This window comes from Phoca vitulina, unplaced genomic scaffold (assembly GCF_004348235.1).
Source record: "Phoca vitulina isolate PV1807 unplaced genomic scaffold, GSC_HSeal_1.0 scaffold6, whole genome shotgun sequence".
Classification (NCBI taxonomy): Eukaryota; Metazoa; Chordata; class Mammalia; order Carnivora; family Phocidae; genus Phoca; species Phoca vitulina.
This window is the reverse complement of record NW_022589709.1, coordinates 54,003,779-54,025,354: the sequence shown is the minus strand read 5'-3', so window position 1 is coordinate 54,025,354 and position 21,576 is coordinate 54,003,779. Positions and strand designations below refer to the sequence as shown.

Here is a 21,576-nt window from a genome sequence, read left to right as displayed (position 1 = left end):
TCTCTCCCCTTGCAAATGGCAGATGGGAAATACACTATTCCCTCTTCTTTTTTCAGTGAACAATACATCTTAGAGATTATCCCCTACTTGTCCCTACAGACCTGCTTCTCTTTAACAGTGGCAGATACCCCATCGTTATCACCGTAACTTATTTATCCAGTCCATGGCCGATGGACATTTAGGGATTTGTGTGTGTGTGTTACTACAGACAGTGATTCATTGTCTGCTCTGTGAAGACACTCTTTTGTGTAAAGTATATATGTAGGTTACATTCTTAGAAGAAAATATTTGCATCTTCTTCAATTGTACGTGCATTTTAAATTTTAACAGATATTACCAAATTGCTCTCCTCCAAAAAAAAAGTTGTACCAAGTCATGTTCTCACCAGTCAATTTAAAGATTTCATTTATTTATTTGAGAGAGAGAGAGAGAGAGAGAGCATGAGCAGGGGGAGGGGCAGAGGAAGAGGGAGAGAGAGAGAGTCTCAAGCAGACTCCACGAGCGGGGAGCCCGACTCAGGACTCAGTCTCACGACCCCGAGATCATGACCTGATCTGAAATCAAGAGTCGGACGCTTAACCAACGGAGCCCCGCAGGCGCCCCTCCCCAGTCAATTTAAAGGTGTCTGTTTTCTGACGCTCTTGCCACAACAGCGCCTCACCAAATGTAAAAAATTATTTACCCTGGACTCTTATTCAGATTACGGATTTTATTATGCTGGCAAAAAATGAGCTTAATCCTTGATCTCTATTTGCTATCTTGATATATCATGTTTCAGAAATTCCCAGCTGTAATTGCCCCAAGCAGTCATTTCTGTGAGAATGTTAAAAATAGATTACATGGATTTGGGAAGGATGACATGAGCCGTTAGGCAAAAAGAGAGTTAAAGACTATTAAAGTTTAATGTGATTTCATTTCCATAAAATGTGTAAGCTTGTTGTAAGGGGAAAAAAGAATCTGGAAGTATATATACACAAAGTGTTAAGAAGAAGCAAGGTCCATCGTGATTATAAACCACAATCAAAACAGCAAATAAAACACAGCCTGGAATTTCCTGCAAGGTCAGTGTCACGACTGCTTTGGAAGGAGGTGGCTCTGTTTCCTAGATGTGGCTGGGAAAAGTTTAGGTTGAAAGAGTCAGCCATATGGAAAAGAGTGCTCTTATCAAAAGATACATATAGGGTCATGGATCTGGGTTGATTTCCCAAATAACGAATCTGCTAAATGACCTATTCAGCAACCTTAGTTGTTTCTTGGAAGTATTTAGTTTTAGTTGACTAGTTTTCATTTGTCATTACAACTGCATCTTAAGGAAAGTCATTTTGTCTCTGATTCGTTTAGTCTCATGTCTGCTGCAAGTGGAGACAGAGGGAGGGGCAGAGCACGGGGAGCCCAAGGGGGACAGCTTCAGTTTATAATGCTGTCTGTGAGGATGTGCCCAGGTGATCACATAACAACGGACACAGAAATCTGCAATAAGATGGGGTCCTGAAGTGTTCCTTGAGAACCATCCCAAAGCAGCCACTGTGTTCCTTGAGAACCATCCCAAAGAATGTGCCTCTGCATTTTCTTAAACAGAAGTCAATTTTGTTGAAAGAGGAAATAGCATATTGAATGTACATACTTCCAACAAATTTAAAATGAGTGATCAATAACTGTGAAAACTTACCAGCCAGATTTTCTGAACTCAGAGTTGAATTATTATTAGTAGTAGTTTTTTTTTTTTTTTTAACTAATAGCCCAAATTTGCCTGCCCCTATCCCAGATAAAGCTGTGGCCAGCAAGGCGCCCGTCACGGTGGGGTGTGACAGTCACAGCATCATCCCTCCCTGCATCACCATCACCACTCGTCACCACTCCTGCTATTGCCACCAACCTCCAAGTTTCCCTTTGTCACTTCCCCCCACCACCTGCCACTACCTCGCTTGCCCCTCACCCTCCAAAGTTGAGTCAGATCCGCTGCGGGGCACTTGGGGAAGCACATTTCAGAAGGCAAGATGAGGGCGTTCTCATTCCGCATTCACATTCCCATGTCTGGGAGCACAGGGACATCTACTTCTAACCCTGACTTCTTCTTTTTTTTAAATTTTATTTATTTTGAGAGAGAGAGAGAATGAGAGAGAGAGACAGCACAAGCAGGGGGAGGGCAGAGGAAGAGGGAAAAGCAGGCTCTCCACTGAGCAGGGAGCCCAATAACTGACTCAATCCCAGGAGCCTGGGATCACAACCTGAGCCGAAGGCAGACTCTTGACCTACTGAGCCACCGAGGCGTCCCTGCCCCTGACTTCTTAAGAAATTCTGCAAACTCAGTTAGAAGGTTAGGCCTGTGGTTTGAAGGTCCTGCCACCTTTGATTCTACAATGAACGGAAACCCCAGCGGAGTGAGAGACCTCTTGCACAAGCAGTGAGGGCCGCCACAAAGCACAGAGCAGTGGTACAGGAGGCTCAGAAGATGCAGCTGCTCCCTCCTCCAGGCCCGGTACTTCTGTGTAGGGAATGCTGACTGCACTCCTCTCCACTGTCTGGTCTTAACAGGGTTTTGTATATATGCTGAAATTTACTTTCTCTTAGGTAGCCAAAGGATAATACTAAGAAACACTATGGACCAGAGAGTTTTTTCATGAAGCATAACCTGAAATATGTTTTGAGTTGAATGTACTTGAAATCATTTTCTCTAAGACAGTCACAGCATTGTCATTTTCAGTTCAACATATTTCTCGATTGTGGTGGTTCCCAAACTTCAACAGGCATGGGATTGATCTGAAGGGCTGGCTCTCACTCACAGAGCTGATTCTCTAGGTTTAGGGAGTGGCCAAAAATTTGCATTTCTATCAACTTGTAAGATGCTGCCAGTGCCGCTAATCTGGAGATCATGTTTGGAAAACCACTGCTCTATGAATTACTATTATTTTTATTCATTGAAGAAATATCCTATGGTACAAAGGGTCAAATTTTGTATAAAATGAATGAATCAATTGTTCACCTTAAAGACAAAGGGCTCACAACGTTGGCTTAGTCAACAAATACTTTTCAAGTTTCAATGCTAAATATTCTTGAACAACAAGTGGAGGGGGAAATTAGATGTTTTTCTTGTACATGATGTCACTGCAACAAAAATTAAATTTAAAAATTGAAGGAAGAGACTTGCTTGATCACAGAGACTATAAGCCATTTGAGACCGTTCATTTAAACTGATAAAAATTTTGAAGAGAGTAGAGAAAGAATTGGTTCTTATAACTTGATGTAGAAGAAAACCGTCAGGGGCACCTGGGTGGCTCAGTCGTTAAGCGTCTGCCTTCGGCTCAGGTCGTGATCCCAGGGTCCTGGGATCGAGCCCCGCACTGGGCTCCCTGCTCCGCGGGAAGGCTGCTTCTCCCTCTCCCACTCCCCCTGCTTGTGTTCCTCTCTCTCCTGCTGTCTCTCTCTGTCAAATAAATAAATAAATAAATCTTTAAAAAAAAAAAAAAAGGAAAAGAAAACCGTCATTTGCCAGAATGATCACTGCATACCAGGTGCCGGGGGCTACGATGATTTGTTCCAGCTGAGATCTACATCTGGAACACCAGCTGCAACTGGAGTCACCACTGGATTAAACCTGTACATAATCATTTTTCAAGTTTTATCTGACTTCTTTATAGGCCAAATAGGTGAGTTCAACAGGGATGTGATAGGTGTCATCACCCCGACTCTTTCACCCCTGTGTCTTTGATGGTGACATTCATTTCTGCCATTCCCCCAGGAAAGTGGAATTACTTTTGTATGTCTATCATAATAAGGAAGGACTTCTACTTGGCTCTTCCTAGCAGAGTAGCCCTCACTCCATAGGTTAGAGAGCCAATTGGGGATTTGCCAGTTGCCAAATATTGTACATTCAAGAACTAGTGAAATAAACACACGGTGGACTCATAGACCTACTGACCCCTTTGTCATTTAAACAAGACAAAACTCCATGTATCACCTAACCATCAAAAGCCCCCCTCCACTTTGACTTTTGGACCACAGTGGCATTTTGGGTCCCTAGAAATGAGTATCAGTTCAGAGTCAATGTATATCAATTCCCAAGAAGTAAGGTCAAATGGCTGTAGGTCCTTGAAGGAATAGTTGGAGGACGATTTAAAGAATATCATTGAGACAGTGTTGCAGAGTTCTTTCTCAAGGGGAGGGATCCCAGTTTCCTCTTCAGTCATGGAGTTCCAGGTCTCTGAGCAGCTTAAGTATGAAAACTTGCTAAGAAAACTTGACTCTCTGTGATGATAACACAAGTCAGGATTTTGGACCCCAGATCTGGATTTTTTTCCTGTTCTACAAATCCAGTAACATTTTTATAGGATGCTCATGCATTTTGTTCCTAGAGATGCTATGATCAGTTTGCCATAAACACAGATTATTGTGGGTCAAAATATTCTGGTAATCCTTCATCTCTATTGCCCATTAGTGCTTTCACTTGGCCTCTACTAGTCTGAAATTTGCACGTCATCCCCATTAAAATCAGGGAGCCTACCTCACTGGCAAAATCTCTTAACATCATACCTGGCCTATAGAAGACAGCCATCAGAAAGCTTTTCAAGGGCGCTGGTGCTCTCCGTGCTGGGGTATTTGTCAATGCCTTAGTGAAGGGATCAAGCGGTGGGAAATTGGTGTGCAAATCAGTCATGAAAAATTCACTCCAACATCTCTCCCAATGTCTTTGAATTCGTCTACGTTATACCACAGAAACTCTGGTATCTCAGTCTCATTGAATATAGGCCACCGGAAAGCCCAACTTTCAATCAACCAATCATGTACACCTTTAAAGCCACTCTCAGCTGTACAAATTAACATATTGAATCCAAAATATCTGGTAAGTGCACCTCCATGGAGTCGGGACCCAGCTTTCTGAATAGAAAATGCCACTCAGCTAGTGCTGACATCGGAGGCTCTTGGGCCAAGAAGCTCTGGGGAGACTCCATAAAACCCAAAAGGATGGATTCAGAGAACATCCAGGGCTGTGAGCACATGGAGCTTTGGGGAGAGTGGTGTGCTCTGAGAGAGCATGGAAACTCCCTGCCCTTTCCCCAGACCATCTGCCTGTCACGGAGTTACATCATTTTCTAATAAACTGGTGATCTAGTAGACAAAACCAAAACCCAAAAGCCTCTGGGGAGAGCCACTGTCTGACTGGTGCTGGTAATTTTTAAAAATTAACATACATTATGTTAGTTTCAAGTGAACAGCATAATGATTTAATATTTATAGATATTGTGAAATAGTCATAATAATTCTACTTACCATCCATCACCATACACAGTTACAGAATTTTTTTTTCTTGTGATGAGAACTTTTAAGATTTACTCTCTTGGCAACTTTCAAATATAAAATACGATGCTGGTATTTCTGAAGGGGCCAGTGAGGCTGGTCTCGGTGTGTTGGGGGGAACCCCCCGGAAACTGGAACTGTTACCGCCAGGATGATGAAATCTCCTGCAGTGACAATGACAATAAGGGCAAGCAAAATAGGACACAGTGATTTCTTTCTCCTTGCTCCTCCCTTGCAGTCTCCCTCCAGGGCCCCCAGGGCCTAACATGGAGCCACCTGGCAAAGGAAAAATATACATAGAGTCTCAGCTAAAGCAGAGTATCTAAGGATGGTTTGGAGCTTAATTATCAGCATAATTTTCTTTTCTTTTTTCATACTAAAATAATTTTATTGTTTTAAAGGTCTCTTCCCATGCTGAAATACATTAATGGTTGAAATAATATGCAATCTACTAAATTTTAAATGTAATACACGACATAACTCTAGAAGTTATCTACAAGTGGAAATAATGTATGTATATATATATATGAATTATATTAAACACATCATTAGTTAAATAAATAAGATCTAAACAAAGAAGAGAGAAATCAAAATGATTTTAGAGGGAAAAGCAGAGTCCGATGTTCTTTTGTGGTTGTGGGTGTCCAAGGCCCAGCTGCCGTGAGGCTGCCATGGGCAAACCTGCAGGTGACCCCAGGCCCTGGAGGTCAGCATAGTTTTCGTGATTGACTATAACCTGGTTGTTGAAAAGATGAAATGATACCATGTATAGTAAATACCTAGAATCATGCCTGGTCCATCATAAGTGTTCAATAATCCTTAACATTTGGGGCCATGGCTTAGTTGGTTGAGCTTAGTTGGGTGGCTTAGTTAGCTGAGCTTCGGACTTGTGATTTCAGCTCAGGTGGAGATCTCATGGGTCCTGGGATCAAGCCTCAAGTCAGGCTCCGTGCTCAGCTGGAAGTCTGCCTGGGACTCTCTCCTTTTGCCCCTCCCCCTACTGGTGTGCATTCTCTCTCTCAAATAAATAAATAAATCTAAAAAAAAAATCCTTAACACTTTTTTTCTGATATCAGTTAAGTACATAGGGTTTTTTCTCTCTCCTTCATTCTGTTGATGTGATTACATTGTGATTACATTGATTGATTTTTGAATGTTGAACCATCCTTACATTCCAAGAATAAATCCCACTTGGTCATAGCATATAATCCTTTTAATATCCTGTTTAATTTGGTTTGTTAGGCTTTTAAAAATTGTTATTTACCATATAGACAGAGTTTGAGCTTTTGGAGTGAGAAGCTAAATCAAGGTGACCTTGGAAATTTAGAGAATTTCCTGAACTGTATGCTCTAAAAGTCATTCCAGTTTTGCTCTCATGGGATATTTTCGTTAACGTGATCTCTCTGCTCTGCTCCTTGAGTGTTCCCAGTCATTCTCTTAACTGCAAGTGGATGTAGCTTAAGACAAATGAGAAACATTTACTGAGTGATTGAAAAGAAGAATTTTGAGAGCCTAGCTTTTTCTAAATGCCAGGGACTGTTTCAGCTGTTAACTCAGGGATTAAGAGCATGAAAAGAATGTCAGGCTAGCTGAGCAGAATTTTGATGATTAAAGAGAAAAGCTGGCTTCCCTGGATCTTTGATTCAGCTCAGTGGGGAAAAGGGCAGACCACTCCAACTGCACCACCACTCCATCCTGGCTGCTCAGGGACACACCTGAGAAGATACCTGAGGGGGTCACCTGCTTGCTTTCCCATCTGGAAATGAAGTTGGAGACTACAGGCCTTATCTTGTAGCAGGGAGAGGCATTTTTGGTGGGGAACAAAGTCTCCTGGTCTCCTAGGAGCACTTGGGTTTAACTTGGAGTAGGGTTTACAAAGATTCCTGATGAGAAAAGCCGCTTGGGGCTCTTAGACTTCCTTGGAAATTTTATTTTTGCTGGTCTGAGTAAGGAACTCAGATCTTGCCTTTTAAAAAAGTGGACTTGGTGATTTTTATCATCAGGAAAGTTTGGGAAGCCCTGCCTAGGGCAAGAGGGCAACTGTTTTCCTGGACTTTCTGCTCAATATTGGCAAAGGGAGCTAATATAATATTTAACCACTGAAGAAAGACATCTGTTTGGATAAGACTTGTGCAGGAAAGGAAAAAAGGGCTATACTTACTATTCTGCAGAGGAAGAAATTCATGGGGCTGCTTTGCAATTCCATAGTTATGAATGACAGATAATGTCACTGAAGACAAGCTTTCTTCTCTAAATTAGCTTGGGTTTGGTTGCAAAACACAGCAGCCTTGAAAATGTAGCTGTTGACTTCACCTTGGAGACCAGGGGCTGTGCTGCCACCATGGAGGGAGGGTCCGAAGCAGGTGTCCCCTAGACGCAAGGTCATACCTGATGCTTATTCAACCTTTGCCAATGATGTGGTGCGTTTCCTTGGCTGTCCTTCCTCACCCACAGCTGGAGCTATTCCCCACATGCTGAAAGCAAAAGGCACACTGGCTGGCCAGAAGACAGCGCCTCAGAGCTCAGTGAGAGGTGTGGGAGGTTAAGTGTCATCCCAGCTCAAGCTCCTGGTGTGGGAAGGACAAACACATAGTCAAGAAATGGGTGTCTGCTTACTTCCCATGAGCTGACTCAGCAGGAAAAGTGGGTGAGGTGTCTGAACATGTAATGGGTACATCAAGGGCCCCCGTTCCACCAGAGGCCCCAGACGTGGCTCCGCCATCTCTCCAGTCCTGGTTTTGGTAGGATGTAAACGGCTTTGGAGCAATGCCTTTAGCATCTAGGAAAGCACCTCCTAGCACATGAGGACAGGCTCAAATACTTTTGAATGAGTGAAGGAATGTGAATGAGAGAGAGCTTGTCACTGAATTGTAAAAGAGAAACCTCCAATTGTTGACAGCGACTAGAAAACTTCAAGCTTCGTTTCTCAGACCTTTATTCTTCTAAACAAAGTTCAGGCCTCTGCATGTTATACTCTGTTAACCACAGAGGCCCAAAGTTCTTCCATAACTAACCAGAGCCTATGATTATTCCGCTGGGCTCTTAGGAGCCCTCACACTCCCTTCCCCTCCAGGAAGCAGGGTGATCACAGGCGGACGATGGAGCAAGGCAGCAGCCGCTTGGAGGACTCCCCTCTCAACGTGTTTTCCGTCACTCCTTACACACCCAGCACTGCTGACATCCAGGTGTCCGATGATGACAAGGCAGGGGCCACCTTGCTCTTCTCAGGCATCTTCCTGGGACTGGTGGGGATCACGTTCACCGTCATGGGCTGGATCAAATACCAAGGTGTTTCCCACTTTGAATGGACCCAGCTCCTTGGGCCCATCCTGCTGTCAGTGGGGGTGACATTCATCCTGATTGCTGTGTGCAAGTTCAAAATGCTCTCCTGCCAGGTGTGCAAGGAAAGTGAGGAAAGGGTCCTGGATTCGGAGCAGACGGCAGGAGGACAATCATTTGTTTTCACTGGTATCAACCAACCCATCACCTTCCACGGGGCCACTGTGGTGCAGTATATCCCTCCTCCTTACGGTGCTCAAGAGCCCTTTGGGATGAACACCACCTACCTGCAGCCAGTGGTGAACCCCTGTGGTCTCATACCACCTGGAGGGGTGGTGAGCGCCACGCCAAGCCCTCCTCAGTACTATACCATCTATCCTCCAGAGAACGCTGCATTTGTTGGTGACCAAGACTACCCTTCCTTTGTGGCCGGTGGAAATGACAGGTATGTTGTGTGGCAGGGGGATGCTCCCCTTCCAGCTGTCACAGTCGCGGCCCATGGCTTTGTCTGGTGTGTAAAGAAGGTGTTGGGAGAAGGCAAGCGTCCGTGTGGCCTGTTGCCAAGATGGCGGCGCTGTTGCGAGAGAGGCGGCGTGGACTGTACCGGGTCTGTTTTCTGCTCCCATTTCAGATCCAGCCCTGACGCCGACCAGCTAGAAGAGACACAGCTGGGAGACGAGGACTCCGCCTGCTTCTCTCCTCCCCCCTATGAGGAAATATACTCCCTCCCTCGCTAGACTATGACGCCGAGGGAACAGCATTCAAGTCATTGTTGCTGACAAATGAGGTGTTCAGTGCTGTGACCTTCAGAGGTCAGACAGCAGAGCAGCCCAGGCAGCCTGACAGATACCATTCGAGGGGGGCACGGTGGGGGTGGGGCGGGGGGGGAACTGGGAAGGAAAATAGCTCAAGTGGGTAAAAATTAGGCAGGGGTGGGGAAATTTCCTTCTGGTACAGCTGGACATCCCCTGCATATGGCTCATGGGCAGGAATTTCACTTGGTCCACAACCCACCTCTTTCCTACTGGAAGGCACTGGTGTCTCAATTTTAACTCCAGCAGCCAAGGGGGAAATCACTGCTGCTGTGGCCCTGGGAGTTTCCATGGCCGTGAGAAAGGGGGTGGGCACGGAGCAGGGAAGAGAAAATAGGCTCCTCTGGAGATTTCCTAGTACCTGTTCTCCACCCCCGGAGGGGGTTTGCAGATTCCCAAACATGTTTGCCATCTGGTGTCCCTTGAGGACTCTGGGTATCTTAAAGGCTGCAAAACATTTTTTTAGTGGAATAAAATAAAATAATGTCTCCTGTTAAAAAAAAAAAAAAGTAGCTCGCTACAAAATAAACTGTACAAAATAAATATGATAGGGCAATGATGTCAATAAATCCTTAAGTTATCACTGGGTCATAGTGACTCTCGGCAAGGCCAAAGCTTGGTTTGCCCACCCAGACTGGGATCTGTGTTGGACAGGAGCTACCTGGGCCCAGTGACCAACAGAACATGGGGACTTCTGTAAGCACCTATCTATGAGTTCTGAATTAGACAAAATAGAGCCTCATGTCAATACCTGGAAAATCATGAATCATGGAAATGATCTTTATGGTCAAGACAAGCTCACCTTCTTTATAAAAGAAGTTGGTGCCCTTAATCTTCCTGAATCTGAACTGTATAATAAACAATCACAACAGATCAAAGACTTAAGAAGAGACAGTTACAACTGTCGGGTTTTAAAAGAAAATATTTTCCTTATTTTCCTGCCACTCGAGATAAGGGACACTCATCCCAGAGGAAGATAGGATTTAGCAATTCCTTAAAATTTTGGTACCATGTGTATATAGGAAGTGATTTTAATTAATTTTTATCAAAAGCATCTAGTTTTCCAAGGATATGATTAAAATATGCTTGGTAGATTATTGTGATTTGTGTTTTATCTTAGGAACAGAACATTTTCATAGGAGAATTCATTTTGATGTGTGATGATAGAAGGGGATGGAAAAATAGGATGCCGTTTACAGAAGCAATATTCATCAAATATTGGATTCCTAGCTGAGGCCCATCAGTTCTGGGGTGGAAGTGTGGTGACAGGGACATAGCCGTGCGCATCACCGGCAGCTTACCCACTGGTAAGGACGCCCTGCATGCCTGCCTCCCTGACCCCTTCCCCTGCTCATCCTCACTCACCCCACAGCTTCAGATTCCTGGATTTGGGTTACAACGAGCATCGAGGGAAGCTCAAACTGGAAAAGAATGTTAGGAAACGGTGTCCACGTGTGGCAGCAGATTTCTCCCGGGGATGCCAGGAGTCCCACATGCAGGGAAGTGGCCTTGGGGAGTCTCTAGCTCCAGGCAGCAGAATGATTCAGCACCAACTGTCCCTGTTCTCAGAGGGAAAAAGGGCTAACACAGAGATAATTGATGCCTCCCAAACTGCATCAGATCTTCAGGGGCTCAAGGTGGGTGGCTGGCCTACAACAGTTGGGAGTCAAGGGGGTGGGATGGGAATGTGTTCATTCATTCAACATTTATTGAGTATCTCCTGTGGCCGGACATGGGCCATCAAGTGGGGATATAACAGTGAAACACTCAACAAACGCCCTCACAGAGCTTCTAGTCGGGGTGTGTGTGTATGTGTGTGTGTGTGTGAGAGAGAGAGAGAGAGAGAGAGAGACAGATCTGACCACTCTCTGACATCCATGAGGGGTCCTATAGCTTCAAGAGGGATTTGGACTGGTCAGGAGGGTCATGGGGGCTTGCTTGAGGAAGTGAAGTGAAGGCCCTTGACTTGCATAACCCCAGGGAGCACTGTTCCTACTGGGTCACCATGCGACTGGTGTCTCTTGACCTCTGAGGACTGTGCTGGGAGCTGAAGGAACAGTAGCTGATACCCAGTCAAAGAGAAGGAGGGAGATGGCTGGCAACCCCTCCGAGCATCAGGGGGCGCCTTGCAGGCTGTGTAAACCGTACCGCCCCGCTGCCACCGTGCTCAAACAGAGCCCCCTTCTGCTACCCGAGAATCCCATCCCCTTGCTCTCTGGCTTCTAGACACCATGCTCTCTATCTTTATTTGGGGGTGGCAGGCACCAGCATGATGGGAAGCCCACTGCATGGCTTTTTGATTCCAACACCAGGTCTTTCCTTGGTCTCTTTGACCAGCAAGGACATATTCCTGGCCGAGTTTCCGGTTTGTCAACCAGAAATCTGCCTTTTATCATTCTTTCTCGCGGTATCTTATCAGGGATGAATGGAGGACTGATCTGGAGATAGTGAATTAGAGTCTGTCTGTCCCGGTCAGGCTATGCTATCCACCTTGAGATTATCAGTGGGGGAAGCGGCCCCGGCTTCAGACATGTGCTAAAAGGTTCAGTTCCCTGGGCCAGAACCTGAGGGGCCAGGTCAGCCTTGTCAAATGTTTTAGTCTGTGTCTGGAGAACAACTGGAAAGCCACTGAACGGCCTTAATGAGGAGGGAGCTATGATCTGATTGTGAACACTTACTGGTTCAGGCAAGATCTAGAGTCACATAGGGGGCAATAGGGACCTCGCAGGCAAAGCTCAGACCTAAGTGACCACAACACCAGGGAACATCCTTCTCCTCCACCCCCAGCCTTCAGTGGGGCGTTGTGTGTGGGCATGTTCTGGCCGTCTATATAGAATTCAAATGAAAGCTAAAAGGTCTTGTTAATTAACCAAAGGAGACAAGCTTCTTAAGAATGTAATGTTGTCTGGAAAGATCTCCCAGGAGCCGACTGGGGACGGGCCTTTTGGCTGGAGAGATGGATGACAGCTGACCATCTTGACAGGGCAGGACAGGGATTATCCAGGCCTGTGACCCGCCACCAAGGGGAAGATGTTTTCACAAAGCTCTTAGGACGTCTTCTTTCTGCCGTTGGGCCAAAAGAGCGATGGATCTCCTGTGCAGTGTGGGTCTGCGTTCACTTCCTCCTGCAGAACTCTGGGAGGTGTCTTGCTGAGGTGGGGCACTCCCTGGAGACCGAGGTCCTTCTCCCTTTGCTCCACTGCGCTAGGCACGAGTCTAAGCTTCACTTGCACTCAGTGGCCCTCGACAGCAAAGTCAGCCCTTTCAATGCTCTCCCCACTTATTTGGCAGAGTGTGGGGGTACAGCATAAAAATAAAGCCTCTTGTTTGTGAAGAGCTGGCTGTGGGTGTCTGTTTTCAGCTTCTGACCTCTGGGGCGCCTCATTGGCCTTGCTGACTGTTGGATCCCTGGAGAAGGGCCGGCTGAAGCCCCATGCCCCCTCCCCAGGATGGCTGGTGTTTCGCCCCCAAACAGAAGCTCCTCATAGGAACCGAGGAGTGGACTTCTTACCAACAAAGAGAGCTTCCGGCCTGGTTCTCAGTAGTGTCCCTACCTGTCAAGGTCACCAGGGCACTGTCTGCAGACCGCAACTCACACCACTCGGCCTCATACAGACCCCTCCACACAACCAGCACCCGGCTCCTGTTGAACAACAAATGTGAAATAAAGAAATTATCTATCAAATAGATAATTCAGGACCACTCTAGTGCAACTTAGCTGTTCTGGTGTTTTCTACATTATGCAAAATTTCAAACAAATACAAGAGTAGGGAGAACAGTATATCAAACTTTGTGTGGCCCTCATCAATCTCAACTCATGACCAATCCTGTTTCATTTACACCCCCACCCACAATCCCCCAACTGGATTTTTTTTTTTTCAGGGTTTTTCATCTTTTTACTTTTTTAAAGATTTCTTTTTTTAAATGGAGGTGTAATTGACATACAACATTTTGTTAGTTTCAGGTGTACCATATAATGATTTGATATTTGTATCACCCAACTGGACTTTTAAAAAGCAAATCATGTCATCCTAAAATATTTCATTGTGTATCTTTAAAAGGTAAAGACTCAAAAAAAAATCACACCATTAGTATGTCTAAAAACTTTATACTTACTTAATGTCATCAAATAGTCCGTGTTCAACTTTCCCCAGTTTTCTCTATTTTATTGTTACCTCTTCATTTTGCTTGAATCAGGATCCAAATGATATTAGCTTTTTGCTAAATGCATCCTAAATTTCTAGTTATATTATACTATATTCTGGGAGGCAGAAAGTTGGCAAATTATTCACGGTAGCAGATTCATATTTATTAAATTTCACTTTCCAAGCAAAAATGTTTTTCAAGATTTTTCACTTTGTATCTCCTTCTCTGTCAGTTCCCTGGAATTAGAAACTTATTTTTTCTGATTTTAGCACATTACTAGAGATTTTCCTAAACACAGGCCTAGAAGAAATATATACATGAAAATAAAAGGAGATCTTTAAGTGAATGTTTAGTTGAGAAATATCTGCTGCAGAATAGTTACAAGAGTATCTGAAAACTCTGACGACCTTTAGCATTTTTGACTTGGTAGGAAAAAAAGGTTCTTTCCTCTAGAAATCATAAAAACTCCTTTGAACATTTCAGAAGTGGGAACCAGAGTCTCCTCTAAGAATTAATAGGCAAGGGCGCCTGGGTGGCTCAGTTGGTTAAGCCTCCAACTCTTGATTTTGGCTCAGCTCATGAGCGCAGGGTCCTGGGATGGAGCCCCACGTTGGGCCCCACTCTCAGCAGGGAGTCTGCTTGAGATTCTCTCTCTCTCTCCCTCTGCCACTCCTCTGGCTCGCCCTCTCTCTCTCTCTAAAATAAATAAATTTTAAAATAAATAAGTAAGTAAATGATGGGCTAAGCCTCTTGCTGAACATTAAAATATTACCTGGTACAATTTAATTCACAGAGGTTATTGATTATGGACCTCTCACCGATGAGATTCTCCTCAAATTAAAAATGAATATATTTTCTGGACATGCCTACAACTCTTCCTTTGAAGGTGGTTAAGTATAAGTGTGTGTGTGCGTGTGTGTTCACCTATCCCTCTTATAGAATGTGATTTATGGATTTCTTGCCCATTTACTACCTGTAAATCATCAAGAGTTTTATGTCCCAAGCAGTCAGCAGTTGGTTATAAAATCAACAGAGAGCTGTACTAAATAAACCTTTCCTGGATTGCTCTTAAGAATTGATGACAAATCAGAAAGTGAAGACAACTCCATGGGAATGATTCTCACCTGCCTCTGGGATACCACAAAGGTCTCAGATATGGGAATTTTATTTGTCTTGAGCTTTTAAGAAGATTAATAACCAGATGAACTGGGAAGGAAATCAGTTTTCTGGGTTCCAGAAGTTTTCTCCTGAAACAAAGAATTTGTCCTCTGGCACAAAACTTACACTTGTGTAAATCATAGACACAACTATGTGTGCCGGAGTCTGCTGATACACAAGGGGCTGAAAATGAAGCTTATGTAAGAAGTCCGCGATCTTCCTGTTGGAATCCTCACATTTATTAGCTTAAAGAAATAAACTTTAAAAAGGAATGTGTGTGTGTGTGTGTGTGTGTACACTTTTTTAATATATATGTTTTGATGAATACGTAAGAACTGGTAATAGTCATTTCTGACGCAGAGGATGGGAGGCTCATTTTTCACTTTAGTCTATGCTAATTAATGAATTTTTTTTTTACCAAGTCCATTTACTATGTGTTCATAAAATTATTTTTAGAATAGAGGAAGAAGAGAAGGAAATGATTTCTCTCCACGTACTTTTACTGTTAGCATCATCTTCTTGAGTCCTGAGGTAAATAATGTTCATTGTCACTGCTGCTTATCTATCCCACGGATAAACACACAGGACACATTGCTGCAAATACGGTGTGTATATAGACATGTGGACGCAAGTACTTTGGAATATGAACAACACTTTTACATGGACACACACACATAGGGCTCGGGGGAGAGAACAGAGTGTTCTCTGTCCATCGCTCATCCTGAGTGTGAAAGATTTTTCACACATCCCTGCTGTTGCTGAAGTCCTCTGCGGGCTACTGGTCAGTGTTAGGTAAACACGGACCAGCGTCAACGGAGCAGCACAGAGAGTCGTGAGGCCGATTCCACAGGTTCTTCTTTTGATCATTTTCTCAACCCAGCCTCCCCCTTCACACCTGGAAAAACTGCTCACCATGGCAGCCGTTCGTTTACCTCTGTACCTTCGGAGGTGAAATGGAGAGGAACCTAAGTTACCTGATTCCTCAGCAGAAGCTGCTGGGGGCTAACCATTTCCTCCTCCTTCCTTCTGGATGGGTGTGCAAGGACATCAGGGCCTGTGGCAGCCACCCCGGTGCTTTCCCTCCTGGGCCCCCCAGGCCCTCCTGCTATCCAGCCTCCTTCTGGGCCTCTGGGCCTGGCCTGATCCCACTTCAGCCAGGAAGGACGCCCTGATCCCTCAACTGTCTGAACAGGAGCCACAAAAACATGTTTGGAATTTCTCAGAAGGCAAACAGACTATGAAGGGAAAACAAAAAGCTCTGTCCACAAAGCTCCAAAGAGAACAGGTTTAGACTAGAGTGTGTCTGCGTCTCATTCGGCCCCTCGAGGCCACAGGGACTCACCCTTAGGGGTCACCTTTCTGGTCCCTGTGCTCGGCTGGCCCCTGACTGACCCCCCAGCTTACTCTGTGGTTCTCGAAGGCCCGTGGCAGGAGGCACCATGGCTACTTGGACTTGCGTATTTGGCAGACATCTCAAACCTCAACAAAGTGAGTTTGTCACTTCAAGGGAAGTGACGGACGGTGTGTGTGGCCCACAATAACATTCAACCTTTCAAGTGAAAATGAGAATTTCTGAAAAACTTTTGTCATCATGAGCTTGACAACTTCCCCAAAAGTGGACTTTGGTTTTGAGATCGAAGTGGTATTTAAAAATGTGATTTGAAAAAATATTATATAATGAGATGTGTCAACATTTGAAAAGGTCTGTATAACTCAGTGAAAATTTTCCACATGAGCACTAGATGATATTACAAAATCATGTGCATGTACAACATGTGTTCGACATGCTAGATGGACCAGTGGGTTTTCATGTAATAGAGTACACAATATTCATTGATATGATTTCCGATTCCACTTCGCAACTAGCCTTTAAGAAACTGCTATGTGAGTTTTGGTGTAGTATCAAAGAATAATATCTACGATTATCTGAAAAGCTTTAAAAATACTTCTATATTTTCCAACTTACACATCTGTGTGAAACCAGATTCTCTTCATATAATTCAACCAAAACAACACATTGCAACAGATTCAATGAAGAAGCAGATATGAGACTATGGCTGTCTTCTGTTAAGTTAGATATTTTTTAAAAATTTGTAAAATTGGAAAGAAATACCACTCTTCTCACCTTTTTTTCCACATTGGAAAAAAATATGTTATTTAACACATAAAGGACATATAATTGTAATTTTTATTTATTTTTTACTTTCTCTATTTTTCTAAAGTCTGTTTGTTTGTTTAAGTAATCTCTACACCCAACACGGGGCTCGAACTCACGATTCTAAGATGAAGCAAGAGTTGCATGCTCTTCCAACTGAGCCAGCCAGGTGCCCCTGTAATTTTTATTTTATTTTATTTTATTTTTAAAAGATTTTTACCTATTTGAGAGAGAGAGCATGAGCAAGAGAGAGAGAGAAGGAGCAGGGGGAGGGGGAGAGGGAGAAGCAGACTCCCTGCTGGGATCATGACCTGAGCCGAAGGCAGATGCTAAACTGACTGAGCCACCCAGGTGCCCCTGTAATTTTTATTTTTATGTTTTAATTTTTTTGGAGGTCCTGGAGCTATTTTAAATTTTTTTCAGCTTTATTGAGGTATAACTGACAAGTAAAATTATAAGATTTTAAACTAAACGATTTGATATAATGTAATTTTTAAATGATTAAACAAATAAATATTTAATCTTTTTTTGGTTTTAATTTCTAATATGGTAAGTACTAATAGATATCACATCAACAAAAATTCTTTGGGTTCCTCAATATATTTCAAGGGTATAAATGATTTCCAAAGTGTTGAGAACGGCTGGCCTATATGATTAGGGGCAGAGAAGAAGGAGTGGCAATGAGCCTACCTAAAACACTACATTTTCCAGCCTCCTTTGCAGCTAAGTTTGAGCATGTAATGAAGTTCTGGCCAACTGGATGTAGGCAGAAGTTTGGGGGTGGGGCTTCCAGAAAGGCTCCCTGGAAAACAGATGGCTGGGGGAATTCCTTTTTCTACTTTCTGCTTCTCCTCATTCTGAAAGACTACAACTTGGATGTTGTCACAGAACACCCGGCAGCCAGCTGAGAGCGCAAGGTGACCCTGAGGACAGAAGCTACTTGTTACAAAGATGGAGCAAAAAGACAGAAGAGGTTGAGTCCTCAATGACTATGATGCTGCCTGATTGTCTACTCTAGACTTCTTTTGAATGAAAGAGAAGAAAAGTTTTAAATCTTGTTTAAGCCACCATTATTTTGATTTTTCTGTTACATGTAGGGAAAGCTAAGTGTCTCCTTTAAGTGTGACAGTGTGTTAAAAGTAGCCACAAAGGGCCCATCTTTATGTGGATTATGTAACTATTTCTTATGTATTTTTAAGATTGGGTTTCACTCCCATGCCAACCATTGTATCAAGATATGATATTGAGAAAACATTACTCAGGGTTAGCATTACAGGCACTCAGAAAGTCGTTCAGCTCTTCAATCAGCAAACATTCAGGAGGCTCATGCTCTTGGCAGGCAGAGAGCCGGGCGCTGGGTATACACACCCTCAGAGCCCTTGGGGTCCATGGAGGGAGCCGCCTCGCCCCAGGAACTAGTACAGCCCTTGAGGCTCTGCTGTGGGCCCCAAGGTAAGATAACGGACTATTCTCAGTAAAGCGAGAGAAGTGGACAACTTGTCCCTTAATTGGTATTTCTGGGGCAGGACTTAAAATTCTCTTGAGCAAATTTCACTGTCACCCACACTCACTGAACCAGAATGGCCCAAATAAACAAAGAGGCTTCCCTCTCCCCTCTCCCCTTTCCTTAAGGTGGATGGGTTGACAAATCTCATTTCCATGACTAGCCACGTCAGCTACTCAGCACTCTCTCTCATGCTACACTATCAATATAGTAACTGGCCTGATTTGAACGTACAGTTGTAGAAGGCCAACAAAACTTGTCCATCTTCTAAGCAAAGGTAAACTAAAATCTTCTAAGCAAAGGTAACTTTCTGTGGAAACTTAGAGCAGTCTCCTCCCTCCTGTTATACAAAGTCTATTACCATTTCCTGGGAGCATCATAGGTGAGGACTGGGTGAAGGAGAGACGTACAAAAGCCTTACTCTTCCCTTTGCAATAGAACAGCAGTAACAAAAAACAACTCTGTTTCCCAGAATGCCTTGGCAACTTGGTGAAGCCACAGGACCAAATTCCAGATTCCAAATGCAGATTCCAGAAGGGGTAGCATCTCCAGAGTAACCAGGTTTCTCCCAGGCTCCTCGGGTTTGGGGTGGACTCAGGCCAGACCTGACCACTGCACAGCCGGCTGGGGATTAGACATGATGACACTGTTGATCAAAAACTGCAAGTCTGCAGAGTTGTGATTAGTAAGGCATGCTCCCCTGACAGGGAAAGCAGGGTCAAGTACAAGCGTAGGTGGGATGCCACTTACTAGCTTGGTGACTTTAAGCAAGTTGCTTAACCTTGCTGAGCACAAGAAATGTACGGTTTCTCAAATAATGTTGTTCACTCTAGCAGGTGGACAAACATAGGCCAAAATGTGCTAACATCATCAGAGAAATGATTTTTCTATTAATTTTGCCCTACCATTATCCATCACTTGGAATTAGATTTGTTTTCATATCATTAAAAACCCCAAATAACATTAACTCAAACAGGAGAAGTCTATTTCTCTCTTCCATATAAAAAGCCCAGACGGAGGTAGGACGGGGCTGCTGATCCCTATCATTGGTGGCCCAGATGTCTATCTTTCCGCCATTTTTATTGTCACCTTGCTTTCTTCTTCAAAGTCATCTCATGGTGCAAGGTGACTGCAGAAGCTTGGCATTATGTCCCCATTCTAGAAGGTTGAAGGAAGGAGAAAAAGAAAAGAAAAAAGGACACACCTCACACCTCATTCAATTCTCTTAAAGAAAGCCTTCCTGGAAGCTCCATGTTATACTTCTACTTCCACCTCACCAACCAGAATTTGGTCCCATGGCTTCACCAAGCTGCCAAGGCATTCTGGGAAACAGAGTTGTTTTTTGTTACTGCTGTTCTATTGCAAAGGGAAAAGAGTAGAATGGATGCTGGGTAGCAACTAGCAGCTTCTTCCATACTTGGTCCTCTCTCTTTCACTCAGTCTAGATTCAACTATCTGCTCAAGAATGTGGAACTTTTCAGAAAATGTTTGTTTTGAATCCCTCTGCTGAACCAAAAACATTAACTTTGAAATGCCAAGTCTAAATACACATGCCAGATGCAAGGTTTCAGCCAAAGAAGCTTGCCTTGTAATTTTAGGACGACAGATGCACTCATCCGCAGGAAGCATCAATGAGTTACAGAGCATCTAACTTATAAAACAGGCAAGCTTTTGACTGCACCACGACACCAAGAACTTGCTGTGTCACATATTTGTCTCATTTCTCTGGGTTTTTGTGGGATTTTCGGTGTCCTCCATCTTCACATTTGAAGGACATTAGTTGTTAGGGAAACTGACATTAAATTCACGTGGCAGGAGTTAATGATACTGACATATTCAAAACAAAGTGCGTTCATTCCAGAAGCTGGGATTTAATAACTTGAATTGTTCAGAGTTTAACTGGTTCTCTGAGTTTGGGGTGGGCAGAGAGGGGGGAGAGTATAGGAAGCCAGACCCCTTTGGGAGCTGCCATAACTTCTTTGGGGCATTAGAGCTATATTTAGTGCAATTAAGTTGCTAATTCAGTAAAACCTACTACAGTTCCCTTGTGGCCTGAGAGAGTAAGATGCAGCTGCTAACAGGGGCTGATTTATAACCTAGGCACCAGGGGAAATATGCCAGATTCTTCTGAAGGCCTAAATCACTCAGCCAGGAGATCAAAACAGCATGCTTACGCTGGGCAGAGCACCAGAGTTATGCAGGCTCCAAAACCGGCCTTGACAAACTCCCCATTTTCAGCAGGATTAGACCCCTGCCTCTCCCTCATTCTTCAGAAGGATGCAGAAAGTTTAAGAGAGCCTTCAAAGGCTCAGAGGTCAGTACCTACACTCTCTTCAACCTCAGTCCTAACCCAAAGGAAACTGTGACTCAAAAGACAGAGAAGTATGTATTTAGTCTGTGATCTCTCCTACTAGCAAGTTCAGGTCATTGAAGATGATATATGTGTATGGGCAGGGCCAATGTGAAGGGCTAAGACATTGTACACCACACATCCCCCAGTGGCCACCATCCACAGCATAGTCTAATTCAGTGGTTCTCAAACATGCCTGCTTAGTAGAGCCTCCTGAACAGCTTGAAAAATCCCAATGCCCAGACTGAATCTCAGACCAATTAAATCAGACTCTCTAGAGGAGGAACCAAGATGTCAATAATGTTTAAAGTCTCCCAAGTGACTCCAATGTGCAACCAAGTTTAAGAACCAACGGTCTGACTCACATGGACTTTGATGTGAATGGTGTCCCCTGCAGCTATATTGGGGGTAACCTGCACAGACTTATGTCACAGCCCTGGGTGGCAGAGGACAGTAGAGAGATGAGTATGCCTTCCTGGAAAAAAAAAAAAAAAACTGAAAAGGAAATCTAGAAATTGGACCTCAAACCAGCAATCTGTGCCTAGGGTAAAAAATGAAGACATTGTATAATTTGGGGTTCCTGGATGGCTTACATGATCCTCAATTTTACTTCTAATCTTCCCCAGATCCTGAGCTTCCTTTCTTGGGTATTTTCTAAGACTCATATTTTATGTAACTAAAACAGCAACTCCCACTCAATATCACGTCAGAGTTCACAAAGCACTTTTTCGATACCCATCACTCTTACCAGGTCATGTAACTCAACCAGACTTGGCCCCAGACTGTGGGGACTGAGCCCCCTTCCCTTTCAGACCCAGAGACCATTAGAAGCAGAGGACTGTTTTTCCATGAGCTACTACACAGAGCTTTTTCATTT

The 21,576-nt window shown here is 44.0% G+C and overlaps 1 protein-coding gene across 1 annotated transcript; it reads left to right on the top strand.

Moving 5' to 3' along the window:
• The first annotated feature begins 8,393 nt into the window (after positions 1 to 8,393).
• On the top strand, positions 8,394 to 9,311 carry TMEM174 (transmembrane protein 174). The gene is made up of 2 exons (XM_032404232.1): positions 8,394 to 9,019; positions 9,206 to 9,311. Exons 1-2 carry the CDS (start codon positions 8,394 to 8,396, stop codon positions 9,309 to 9,311), a joined length of 732 nt encoding a protein of 243 aa, XP_032260123.1.
• The last annotated feature ends 12,265 nt before the right edge of the window (positions 9,312 to 21,576 follow it).